Here is a 12,705-nt window from a genome sequence, read left to right as displayed (position 1 = left end):
TGAGCATATAAGCCAGCATCAGTGACCATGTGTCCCATGAGGTCTTAGGGATGCAGACGCTGGACCAGACCACCTCTGAATGCTTGCTGCCCAGTTTCACGGCTCTGTGACCTTTTGCTCAGAAGCTGGACCTCCACCATGGGAGCCGCTGCCAGCAGAGACAGTTGGGCTCCGGGCAGGGAAGGGAGCTCCAGATGCAAACTTACCTGGTACAGGTGGGGCCATCCCCAGGCCTCTGAATAAGAACAGTGCTGACTGTAATGATGGGGCAGGGGGCCAGCTCGCCTTCCTCATAAGAGCAATCCATAGGAGAAGAATCCTCCGAGTCACCCTTCCCGAAGAGCCGAGTGCGGCTCTTGGCCGTGGAGAAGATGTGGGGCTTGGCTGGAGGTGGCTTGGAGTCAGGGTCTCCATCTGAGGAGTCTGGGCAGCAATCCTCTTGGGGCAGGTCTGCAGACTCCCCCAAGTCTGAGCTACCCCATTTCTTCATCTTTGTCAGATCGTCTGTGGCCCAAAATGCAGCCTGCAGGCAGCCACCAAGACAGGGTTTGTTTCCAGCTTGAGGACTGCACATCCTCAGCCCCCACCTGCCCTCCTAGCCAAGGCCCCTGTGAAACAGGACATCCCAGAGGTCCAACTGGCTGCTGCCACCAGGTCCCCAGAAATAAAGTTTTCAGGACAGTGCCTCCCTTGCCACCACCACCCCACCCCACCACCACCAGAGGCCCCAGGGGTGAGCAGGCCTAGCAGTCGTGGGCTGTCCTGCAGCCACTGACATCTGCCTCTGGGGGTGGACGGGCTTCCCATCTTAGAGCCAGCAGGCTCTGGGGGACTTGTGTTAGCTGGATCCCTCTTCTTCTCTGGGCTTCAGGTGCCTTGTTTGCAGCATGAGGGTGACAACCACGGCTCGCCGTCCCAAGATCAGAACGAGGGAAACAACAGGAGTGGCTGTCGCTGGCTGCATTCAGGGAAGAACTCAGTGATCAGGATGGCTCAGCCCGAAAAAGCCCAGTGGTCTGTGTCCTCGAATGGTGACCAGCAGAGACTGACAGACTCACGCTCTGCACTGCAGGGCTTTCCCGTGCCACGTGTCCACATGCCATCAGCCACGTGCATGGCACACCTTTGCTCTTCAACCTGGCTGCCATGACCACTGAGTTCCTAAAGGAGTGTGTGTGTGTGTGTGTGTGTGTGTGTGTGTGTGTGTGTGTGTGTGTGTGCGCACGCGCGCTTTTAGTCATTTCTGTGAAGTTAGTATATTTCAAGCATTCTGGCCCTGAACTTTTAGGCTTGAAGTGATTTGGGGCTGGTGGGCCACCTAGGCCTGAACACCTAGAGACCAGCCGGCAAGCAAGTCGGCACACGCAGCTGTAAGCGCGCGTTGATACTGGTTTCCGTTCCCTTCCTAACCCCGTGACCCATGCTTCCCCTGCTCCTGGCTGGGCAGCCCCACTTCCTGGTGCCCAGGGCTGTCCCACACAGTCCATCTCAGGGCTCTTTGCTCCTATGGTGCCTCCACCTGGTTCCTTTTTCCTCCATCTCCTCCTGCCCAAATCCTACTGCCTCTCAGATGCCACCTCCCCTCAGGATCCAGCACTGATTCAACCTCCTCCACGAAGCCCCCTAATCCCTGCACTGGTCATGCTCCCTCCCCGCTCCAGAGGGCCCTGCTCCTTCCTTCCTTCGTGGCCATCCCAGCACAGTCCACCATGTGGTCTAGCAATTTCTATCTCTCTGCTTTATCTCCCCCATGCTCTGTGACCTCCCCAATCCATCTCTTTATGGAAGAGCTGTGCTGGTCACCGTGGGGGAGATAAGAGAAATCAGATACAGACCTTCTAATTCCTATTTCCATAGGAAGTTAGAGAGATCAATGCTCCAGCAGTGGCTGGATTCCAGGAAACAGCCACAGAAGGAATGGGAGGCTTCGCAAGTACTGCGTTTTCAAGTGAAAATTCAGGCAGTGAAAACGCAGAGCACATGGCTGGGCTATGGCAATAAAGTAGCTGTGGTCTGAGGACCAGATCCATGAATAAAATGAGGCAGCCTCACCACTTGGCATCCTATGAGCAGGACAGAGAGCTGACTACCAGCCCCTTTCCCTTCCTGCCTGCTGATCTGCTTTCAGGAGGGCCTGAGTCTTTCTCTGATTCATCCATCAGATGGACACCCCACAGCAGGAAGTGCTCCCAGCCACAGAAATCCCCACCTCCGACCACTCACCCACTGGTTCATCCATCACTCAACACTCATCTACTGAGTCCTACTGGGTGCCCAGCTCTGTGCTAGGGACACAGGGAGGAGTCAGACCCTGAGACAAAAACCAGGTGCTGGCCGGGGCGGAAGGACTGCAAGAGATGTCGGGATGCTGAAGAAGGCTTCGTGGAAGAGTGACAGAGGGGCTGGAGCTGGAAGGGGAGCAGGATTAGCCTGGGGCTGGGGGAAAGGGCAGAGTAGAGGGATCCGCGGAGTAGCTGATGAGGAGGAAGTCAGAGGGACCAGAGGACAGGCAGCAGGGTTAGAGGCAGATGGCTGTCAGCCTTGAACTCCAAGGAACAGAATGTGGACATTACTTCATGGATGGTAGGAAGTCATGAGTAGCTTCAGAAGCATGGAGACAGGGCGCCTGCCAGCACTTAAAAGGCACAGGAGGCTAATGAGAATAATTGACATGTGTAAGCATGTGCTCTGCACAAAGCAAACACTGTTCTAAGGACTTCACATGCATTCACTCACTCAATGCTCACAACATCCCTAAGAGGGAAATATTTCCCAGATGAGGAAACTGAGGCACGGAGAGGTTATGTTACTTGCAGGAGGTCACACAGTTAGTAACCTGGATTTGATCCCAGGCAGCCAGGCTCCAGAGCATCTCCAAGACTCTATGACCATTGTCAGGGCTCAGAGCTCTTTCTCGGCCATTCAGCTCAGCCCATACTTGACTCCAGCCCTTGGGGACCAGTCAGACCAGGCACTCCCACCCCTGGAGACAGGCATAAGGCCCAAACTTGAAACACCCTCCTGCTCAAACAAGCACCCCAGGAAGCTCAAAACCCCAAAATGAAGTATGAATAAGACCCAGGCCATATCCCACACCTGGCTCTCCCAGAAATGTCTGTGGTCCCTCCTTGGGTAAGGCTGGCTACAAAACCAAAAACAAAGTAATCCCTGACCAGCAGCTTTTAACAGCCCAACGAGAGAGCACCTCTCAGCGGGAGCCTCCGCAAACCTTCCAGCAATGTTCTTTGTCAGCGGCTTTGTCTCTTTCCCTGACTGGTCCCAATTTATCCGAACGCAGTAAACAGGAAGCAGCCCACACATTACTGTCATTGAGTCAGTCAGCAAACCCTGAATCTACACTGCACACTGCACCTGATTCCATACTGGAAACCAAACTTCTCCCAAGGCAAAGGGTGGGACAGGTAGTAAGGGGCCATTTGCTCGAGTCTGGGAAGAGGAACAGGGACAGGATAGTCTGTCACTGTCAGGCGTGGGGTGTACTCTGCACATGAACCCCACAGTGAGGCACCTGCCACAGCAGAATATTCTGCAGTGATGGGGGCAGTGGGGGAGATTTCCTACCGTGATATTTCCTACCGTGATCTAGGCAGACGTGTTGGTTGTCTGATGGAGATGGTGGTTTACACGAGACTCACAAACTCATCAATCTGGACTGAAGGATGGTCATGAAAGAACGACCCTGCCCACAAAGACCTGGTTTGACCTCTGGGTCTTTCTCAACTCCAGAGCCAGAGAGGACATTAGCCACACCTAGGAGACATCCCCTTCTTTTCTCCCCAGTCCAGGTGAGACATCCTGGGGTGTGGCTGTCCTACTCCCCTCTGTGCCCAAAGCGTCCATCCCTGCAGCCTCTTGGGAGCACCTCCCTCTTGCTGCCTGTGACATTCTGAGAAGCTGGGAGAACAGTGGCCTGGGACCCAGCCAGCTCATTCTAGTCCCCTCATCCTACCTGAGCATCTCCAAAAGAGGGATGCAGAACTGGGGGCTTCCCAACCCGGGGATGAAGAACAGAGGAGCTCTGCCAAGAACAAGGAGACAGCAGAGCCGGACAAGAACCCAGGGCTCCTGCCTCCCAGCCCCACACTCCCGCACTCCACAGAGAGGGCAGTGCCCTGAAAACCCCCAGCCTCCAAGCGGGGTGACCCTGACGCAGGAGCACATACAATAAACGTGGATAGCAGCCACCACCCCTTTCCCTGCCCGCATGCTGGCGACGAGCCGGGCCACGCACACTACAGCTTCAGCCTCACATCACCTTGGAGGCAGCCACTGTTAGCCCCAGTTTCCAGATGGAGTAACTGAGGCGCTGCGAGTCTAGTTGAACTGCCCGTAGTCACACAGCTGCAGAGTGGCAGGGCCCAGCTCACTATGCCATTCTAAAAGTTAACATCTGTGTTGGCCATCGAACAACAAAAGGGACTCACCAGCTAGACGCAGGCACAACCCAGACCCGGCAGGCGCCCGCGCGCTTGAAGGTGGCTGCTACTTGAAGGCAGACTTGGCTGCTGTGGGAGGGGAGCAGCCTCCCTGCCCCCGCGAGGGTCCCGGCCCCTCCCCGGGCCTGGCCGCGGCTGCTGCACGCTGGCGGGGTGGGCTGTGGGTGCACTCTGGCACTCAAGGCAAACGTTTCCAGCAATGGCAGCAGCTGCTGTTGCCGCAGCTCTGATTCCCAGAGGATACCAAAGCTTTTCCCATCATTTTTGCCCTTTTTCAGAAACCACTTAGCCGCTGCCCCTCCTCCAGCCATGCCAGGCTGCAGTACACTTACTAGAGCGGCACATAGCCCAGAGGCAGCCAGAGCCGTGACCTCAGCTCTTGGGGCCTCCTGAGCCCACTGCTCCTGCACACAGAGGTCTAAGGAAAAGCTTGACAAATACACCTGCAAACCAGAGATGTAAAAACTGGTGTCCTGGAACTGCTTCATTATCAAAATGAAGCAGGAACAGGATGGTCATGTCCCCTGTCACGCAGTCCTGGCCTGGCATTTAGGGACCTGTTTTGAGACCCTTCGCAACCTTCCAATGTCCGCCTCTCTCTTGCCTGTCTACCCAAACCTGGGGTGAGTGGCTTCCAGGTCTGCCAGGTCCTGGCCTTTCTCAACTGGGGTTCTTCAGTGAACCACAGAACACAGAAAATGATGAGACACAGCCTGAAATGAGCAGCCACCTGCAGAAAGGGCCAGTGCAGCCCTGCCTGGAGTAGCCCTAAAGCTCTGATCCCTGCATCAAGGCGCTGAAGTGCAGACACCTTATCGATTCTGCATGACAGTTTACAAAGAACTTTCCAAAACCCGCTCTCCCAGTCCACATCCCTGGGCAGTGGGAGGGCAGACACTGTCATGCCCATTGTACAGGTGAGAAATCTGTGACACTGAAAAATTAGACAATTGGCCAGGTCACACCGCTGGTCTGGTTATGGAAGCCGGCCCATCCCACCTCACCCCTGCTTAGACAACTTTTTGTTTTATGTGCCGTTTTAGCTTCAATTAATATGAGCCTTGGAATTCATTCTTTTTGTTTAATTGTGGTAAAATACATATAACATAAAATTTACCATATTAAAGTGTGCATTTAAGTGTACAGTTCAGTGGCATTAAGTACATTCATCATTGTGTAACCATCACCCCTGTGCATTTCTAGAACTTTTCCATCTTCCCAAACTGAAACTTGGTGCCCATTAAACTATAACTCATTCTCCTTTCTCCCGGCCCCTAGAACCCACTCTTCTGCTTTCTGCCTGTGTGAAGTTGACTATTCTGGGTACTTCATGTAAGTGGGATCATGTAGTATTTGTCCTTCTGGGACTGGCTTATTTCACTTGGAATAATGTCCTCAAGGTTCATCCTTGTAGCATGTGTTGGAATTTTCTTCTGTTTTAAGACTAAATAATATGAGGGTACTTCAAAAGGTTCATGGGAAGATTAGAATTATCTTTTGATCCTGTTTTCCACCGACATTTTGGAGCGCGCTGGTTTTCCACCACATTTCGTTGGTCCATTCATCGGTCCTCAGACACTTGGGTTGCTTCCACGTTTTGGCTGTTGAGAATGATGTTGCTCTGAACACGGGTGTGCAAAATCTGCTCATGTCCCTGCTTTCATTTCTTTGGGGTACACACCCAGACATGGAGTCTGTAATATGTGTAAGACTCGCCAGAAGTGACGCTTCACCTCGAAAGTCCTTTGAGGTCATTTTCCTTCCAACCATGTGGGCCAGAGCAACGTCCAAGAAGGGGCACCGAGAGTGTACTTCTCCCCCAGAACATTCCCTCAGGCTCCATGGTGGTTTCTGCCTCCAGTGAAAACAACACACTACACTAAGCGTGCCCCTCTGTTAACAGAGCCCTTGGGTGCTAACTGCGTCACCCAGAGTCTAGGTGGCACCTGTGCATGCTCCAGGCCCTGCAGGGCAAATCCTGGCCCTCCTCCTTGGTCTCCTCGTCGTGTCCTTCCCCTACACACAGGGGTTCCCCAGGACCTACCTTCAGTCTTATCTCTTCCCACCCCACAAACTCTCCCTGGGGCCTGTCTGAGGCTTCCAAGCCAGCAACTCTGGGCCCTCCCAAGGGCCTGTCTGAGGCTTCCAAGCCAGCAAAGCTGTCCAGGTGTCCAGCCCAGCCTTTTCCTCTGAGCTCCATCCCTGCCTCCCTGAATCAGCAGGTGAAGACCACAAACCCCTTCCCCTTGGCATACCCCAAGATGGATCCTCTTCCCTCCAGTCAGCTCCCCCTCAGTGTTTCCCACCTATAAAGGCACCAATTTCTTCTGGTCACCAAATCCAACATGCTTTGCCGACTCCAGCTGCTTCTCTGCCATCTCTGTCTGAGCTACACTCCTGTGGCTCACATAGATCCCTCCTTCTACCTGGCGGCCCCTTCCTCTCACCTGAAGCGCCAGAAGCGCCTCCCTTCCCCAGTCCATTCTCCTCTCACCCCCACCCTATCACCTCCCCATAAGCAGTCCTAGAACATCATCCTGTGTCCCCTCGCCTGTCATTGGTCACCACCCCTCAACCTTGCACCCTGAGCCCACGGCCCCTATCTCCTCTCCCACTGCAGCCCACCCTCATTCGTCAGCTGGCATGCTAACTGCTGCCTCCACGCTTTTTCCCTGACCTCCTGCCCAACAAGCTTGCACTATCCATCCCTTTAACCACCGAGCCTATCTTCAGGTGCCAGGTGAGACCTCTGGATGCCGGGATTCTACCATTCGAATCTCACCTTCTCCAAAAGTCCTCCCTGCTCAAGGTGCACCCTACAGATCCTTATGGCAATTGGTACCTATGATCACCTAAAGTACTCACCTTCAAACTCCTACAGAGATTTCAACCTACAGATTTTTTGCCCACCTAAAGTACTCACCTTCAAACTCCTACAGAGATTTCAACCTACAGATCCTTATGGCAATTGGTACCTATGATCACAATGACAATAGCAATCATGGTCATGAACATTTATTGAGTGTATATAATGTGCCAGGTTCTGGGATAATCACCTTATTTCTCACTGGACTCAAAAATTTCATGAACTGGGTACGATTTTGTCCCCACTTTACCAACGAAGGAATGAAGCAAAGATGGGCTGTGTAACTCGTCCGAGGACAATGACAACTGTACTAGTCTCATCTAGAGCTCCCGAAAGCTTGTGCTGAGATTTCACTTCTCTGATTTTTTTTTCCTTTTTGTCTTTTTTACTGACCGGTAATGGGATCACAACCCTTGGTGTCGCGCCCGTACCGGGACCGGCAACGGGATCGCAACCCTCGGTGCTGCGCCCGCACCGCGCTCAGCCAGTGAGCGGGAACCGGTCCATATGTGGGATCCGAACCCTCGGTGGGAGCGCCGCCGCGCTCCCAAGCGGAGCACTCTCCAGTGCGCCACCGGGCCGGCCCCACTTCTCTGATTTTTGTCTCTTGCTTTGCAGATTTTAAATGGCTCCAGAGCAAGACAAGGCTCACATGCCCGTCATCCTTCTCTGAAGCTAGCACTGTGCCTTGCCCCAAGTAGCACTCAGGAAATACTCATTGGCTTGGCTTTATTGGAGCAATATCTGCACTAAAACTCATGACTCGGTGGCAGGGACAAGACCTCGGGGTTGGGCATCAGTGCCATCAGTGTGGCTTTCTGGGTCATCTTTTCAAACAGGGTGTTCTTGAATCTATGTAATGATGTACCCATTAAAACTCCTGTAAGTAGATCATGTTTTAATGATGACTTCTGGGAGAGGGCGCTTCTCTAAACTCTGGTTTGATGGGGACAAGAGGCAGCACAGGAAAGAGGCAAGTGGTTGGGCCAAGTCTGTTACGACAGATGCTAAAAACCGCTAACAGCGCTAATGGCCAGTTTTCTCTGTTCATGTTACCACCAGGGGGCACATGGACTAAAGCTGAGCTCTTGTCCCTGGCAATGAGAGTCAAATGCCTTTTTTTCATCTACGTGGGTTCCTCTCAGATTTGAGGCCAGACTTTCTGGCACAGCTAGAAACCAGGAAATTGCCATGTGCTAAAAAAAAAAAAACTTGGTTACCAAAATCAGGAACTGTCAGCCTGACGTCTCCAGGAGGAACCAGGCAGGAACCAAGTGGTGATAGTCCCAGGCCCAGGAACAGTGGTTAAGGCACATCTGCAGGTGCCTGTAACCGGCCCGAGGGCAGTGACAGCTCTACTCGTCTCATCTTGAGCATTCTAAATCTTGTATTAGGATTTAACAGCTCTGGTTTTTGTATCTAGCTTCCCAGATTTTTTTTTTATGTGATGTATTTCCATGCTACATTTTTTTTATTTTAATTTATCAATATACAATTCTTCCTTTCCCACCCTCCCTCTCCCCCCTCCCCCCCATCAACATCATATCTGTTCACCTGTCTTAACAAGTTCAAGGACTTGTGATTGTTGTGTCTTCTTTTTGTTTCCCCACCACCCCATTAATTTGTTTGTATATTTATTTATTTTTATTAGCTCCCACAAGTAAGTGAGAACATGTGATATTTCCCTTTCTGTGCCTGGCTTATTTCACCTAATATAATTTTCTCTAAGTCCATCCATGTTGCTGCAAATGGTAGTATTTCATTTTTTTTTATAGCAGGTTGTGTAGATCCATTGTGTAGATGTACCACATTTTCCGTATCCACTCATCCAATGATGGGCATTTAGGCTGGTTCCCACGCTTGGCTATTGTAAATAGCACAGCAATAAACATGGGAGTATGGGTATCCCTTGGATACGATGATTTCCATTCCTCTGGGTATATTCCCAGCAGTGGAATAGCTGGGTCATATGCTAGATCTATCTCTAATTGTTTGAGGAACCTCCATACCATTTTCCATAAAGGCTGCACCATTTTGCAGTCCCACCAACAGTGTAGGAGCATTTCCATACCCCAACAGTGAACTAGCAGAAAAAGAAATCAAGTAAGCTAGCCCATGTACAATAGTCACCAAAAAAATAAAATACCTAGGAATAAAGTTAACCAAGGATGTGAAAAATCTCTACAACGAGAACTACAAACCACTGTCGAAAGAAATTAAACAAGAAGATGGAAAGATATCCGGTGCTCTTGGATTTGCAGCTTCCCAGATTTTAAATGGCTTCAGGGATTCCTGGATCCAGACGGCAAACAGCAAACCTGGAAGAAAACTACCTTCCTTTCTGCATTTGGTCTGTGTGTTAGTGTCACTGGTGCCCACCTGAGTCTAAAAGACCAGCTTCTGAGGAGGGCAGGGGTCTGGGAGAAAGTCAGCATCTTCCAGAAGTGGACGGAGCTGGCAATTTGAGCTGGGGAGGGATCAGGCACCTCCTCGGCACAGAACAACTGGAGCCCTGCTCTGCAGAGCTGTGTCCCAGGGCGAGGACTGGGAACAAGGGGGAGAAGGGCAGATGGAGTGTTGGGTGTAGTCATAGAATGGATCCGAGATTGAAGAGGCCCAGCCGTGCCAGACGCCGGCTGCATGAACTCGGGCTGATGGCTGAACCTCTGGGTCTGCTTCTTCATGCACTAAACAGGAAAGAGCACCAGCTTTATGGGGCTTTGCTGGGGATTAATGAGGATACCAGGTGTGAATGGGCTCTGTGAGCTGGTAAAGCTCTAGGCAGGCATGAGGGATTTTTTGTTCTCATCTTCATAATTTCAGCATAAGAACCACATCTGCTGACTGCTGAGCTGTATCCGGCCATTAGCTTGAGCTTGTGACTAATTGCTTTTTAATGAAAAAAAACAAGTTTGACTAATGTTTCATGAGTCACACAAGCAAGCATCTCTATATGGAGAATATCTCACTTTCAAAGACTTGGCCTATCCATCTAATCATAACTGAGGGAAGAGGTCAGCTGTGCTTTGCAAATCCCCCAGCAAGGCAGTAGGGTGAATAAGGTGGTCTCTGCCCTCAGGGAGCCCACAATGGATGGGACAGGAAGATCTGAACAAGCTCTCTCTGATGCTAAGCAGGGCGCAGCACCCCGTAACAGGCACAAGCCAGGGGCTCTGGGGCCAGCAGGCTGTGCCAACAACAAACATTGAGCCGGGTCCTGGACTCCAGCTGCAGTTGTAAACTAATGGCAGATATGCCACTGGTGAGACTGTGTGCAGCAGGCGGATGGCATTTGGGCTGGGCCTTGGACAAGACATAGGATTCTGCCCTGTGAGGAGGACATTCCAAACATGGGCATCAGCCTCAGTTAAGGTGCAGGAGGACAGGGCAGGGAATGCCTAACAGGGACCTGGCCCTCAAGGAGCTTTCAGTTTACTTGAGAAGAAAAGTAAAATAGAGACCATGAAAGCACATAAACATCATGTGGATATAGTCAAGGGCCAAAGGCAGGGTGTGTGTGACAGGAGATGGGGTGCAAGCTGGGGGAGCTGTATTCACTCCTCTGCCCTGTGCTGGGTTGGGCCCCACCATCTCTCTCCTGGCCTCCTCCTATCAGACCCCACCTCCTGTGACACCCGCCATCCAATCCAGCGTCCACTCTGTCAGCTGTACTCCTATAGCCCATGAAGCCCCAGTACTCCAAACTAACTCCACCGCCTGCAGGAGAAAGCCCAATCCCTGGCATGCAAGACCCTCCATGGTCAGGCCAACGCTGCCAGCCACAACTCCCATGACATTCTTTCATTTGCCCTCTGACCAAGTTACACCAGACCATTTGTCATACCCTGGATATGCCAATCACTTTAATGTGGATACATTCACCTAGCCTGACCCCTCTGCCTAGAATGAAGAGAGTGGGCTCTGGGGTTTGAATTCCAGCACTGTGATCTCAGGCAAGTTGCTTTATTGTGTATCAGTTTCTCCACCTGTGAAAAGGGGATAACAGTACCCACCTTCCACGATTATTGTAAAGATAAAAAAGTTCAAACAAGCGGAGTTCAGATCAGGTCCCAGTGCATTGCAAGCACACAAAGAATGTTAACTGTTGCTAGTGTTAATGGACTGAAACTCTCCGAGGTTTAGTTCGATGTCACTTGCATGAAGAACAAATTGCTCCTCCTTCTAGGCATGTGGGTAACTGTCATGGTGTTTATTTCATTCCCTAGTGATGGAAATTCAACAACACATGGCCATGCCTGACAGAACACCCAGCTCATACTAGGTGCCCTATAATAAGACTAGTCTGGGTCTGTGCTGGGAGCAACGGAGACTTCTTAGGCACAGCCTCTACTGTGACTGCAGTGGTCAGGATGAACTAAGTTATGCTGTGGCAACAAGCAACCCCCAAATATCACTGGCTTCAGACATCAAAGGCTTATTTCTCAGTCATGCTGTGTGTCTCTTGCCAGTTGGGGGGCGGGGAGGCTCTGAACCATGTTGTCCTCACACAGGGACCCAGGCTGACTGAAACTTCCACTCTCTGGCAGAGGGAAGAGAGTGTGGCACATAGCACACCAGCCCCTCGTACAGACTCTGCCCAGAAGTGACACACTCTGCTCACATTTCACTGGCCAAAGCAAATCAGGTGGGAAAGTGCAGCCCTGCCACATGCTCATGAGATCACGATGTGGGTGCACAGCCCTAATGACTACAGCAGTAGCCTGGTACATCTTTTGAGCATGCTGGTCTCAGATGCTAACCGGCACCTCCCGGGAATGAGGACGAAAGCAGTGAGTGGTTTGTGACTTTAGGCTGGAGAACTGAGGCCCTGGCAACTGTCCTCAACCCCACCCCATGGAGGCTCCAGGCCATGCACAATGGGAGCAGCAGCAGGACCGGTAGTTGACAAGCTGGGACTTTCCAAGGCTCAGCCCTCAGGGGGAGGGTGGATACATGGTCTGGAAAGGGGACAGAGTTCCAGCGCCATGCTGGGCACAGGGTTGGCTGCCCAGGCTTGCAGGACACTTATCTCATTTCTAACCTTACACGTACAGACTCCATCCACAGCACCCTGCAGAGGGCCGCTTCCTCCTGACAGGCAGGGCTCTCTGTCGTCCTTCAGCCCATCCTTCTCTCTCGCTGGCCTTCCTCAGGGGCTCAATATGATGGTGTCTGAGCTCATTCTGGCTGAGATAAAAACTACAGAAATTATCCCCCTTATCCCCAGGGCGTACATTCCAAGACCCCCAGCAGATGCCTGAAATAGCAGATAGTACCAAACTCTATGTATGCTATGTTTTTTCTTATACCTGTGATAAGTTTAATTTACAAATTAGGCACAGTAAGAGATTAACTATGATAATAATAAAATAAGACAATTAT

General features: G+C 51.6%; 1 protein-coding gene across 1 annotated transcript in view; it reads right to left on the bottom strand.

Moving 5' to 3' along the window:
• The window catches only part of TRPV1 (transient receptor potential cation channel, subfamily V, member 1), a 30,821-nt gene extending 30,331 nt beyond the window's left edge, over positions 1-490 (bottom strand). The window contains 1 exon segment of the mRNA XM_008568852.1: positions 203-490. Within this exon segment, the coding sequence (XP_008567074.1) occupies positions 203-490 (288 nt within the window).
• Positions 491-12,705: the final 12,215 nt, after the last annotated feature.

Source organism: Galeopterus variegatus, unplaced genomic scaffold (assembly GCF_000696425.1).
Source record: "Galeopterus variegatus unplaced genomic scaffold, G_variegatus-3.0.2 Scaffold25, whole genome shotgun sequence".
Taxonomy (NCBI): Eukaryota; Metazoa; Chordata; class Mammalia; order Dermoptera; family Cynocephalidae; genus Galeopterus; species Galeopterus variegatus.
The sequence above is the reverse complement of the archived record's forward strand: the minus strand, read 5'-3'. Positions and strand labels throughout refer to the sequence as shown.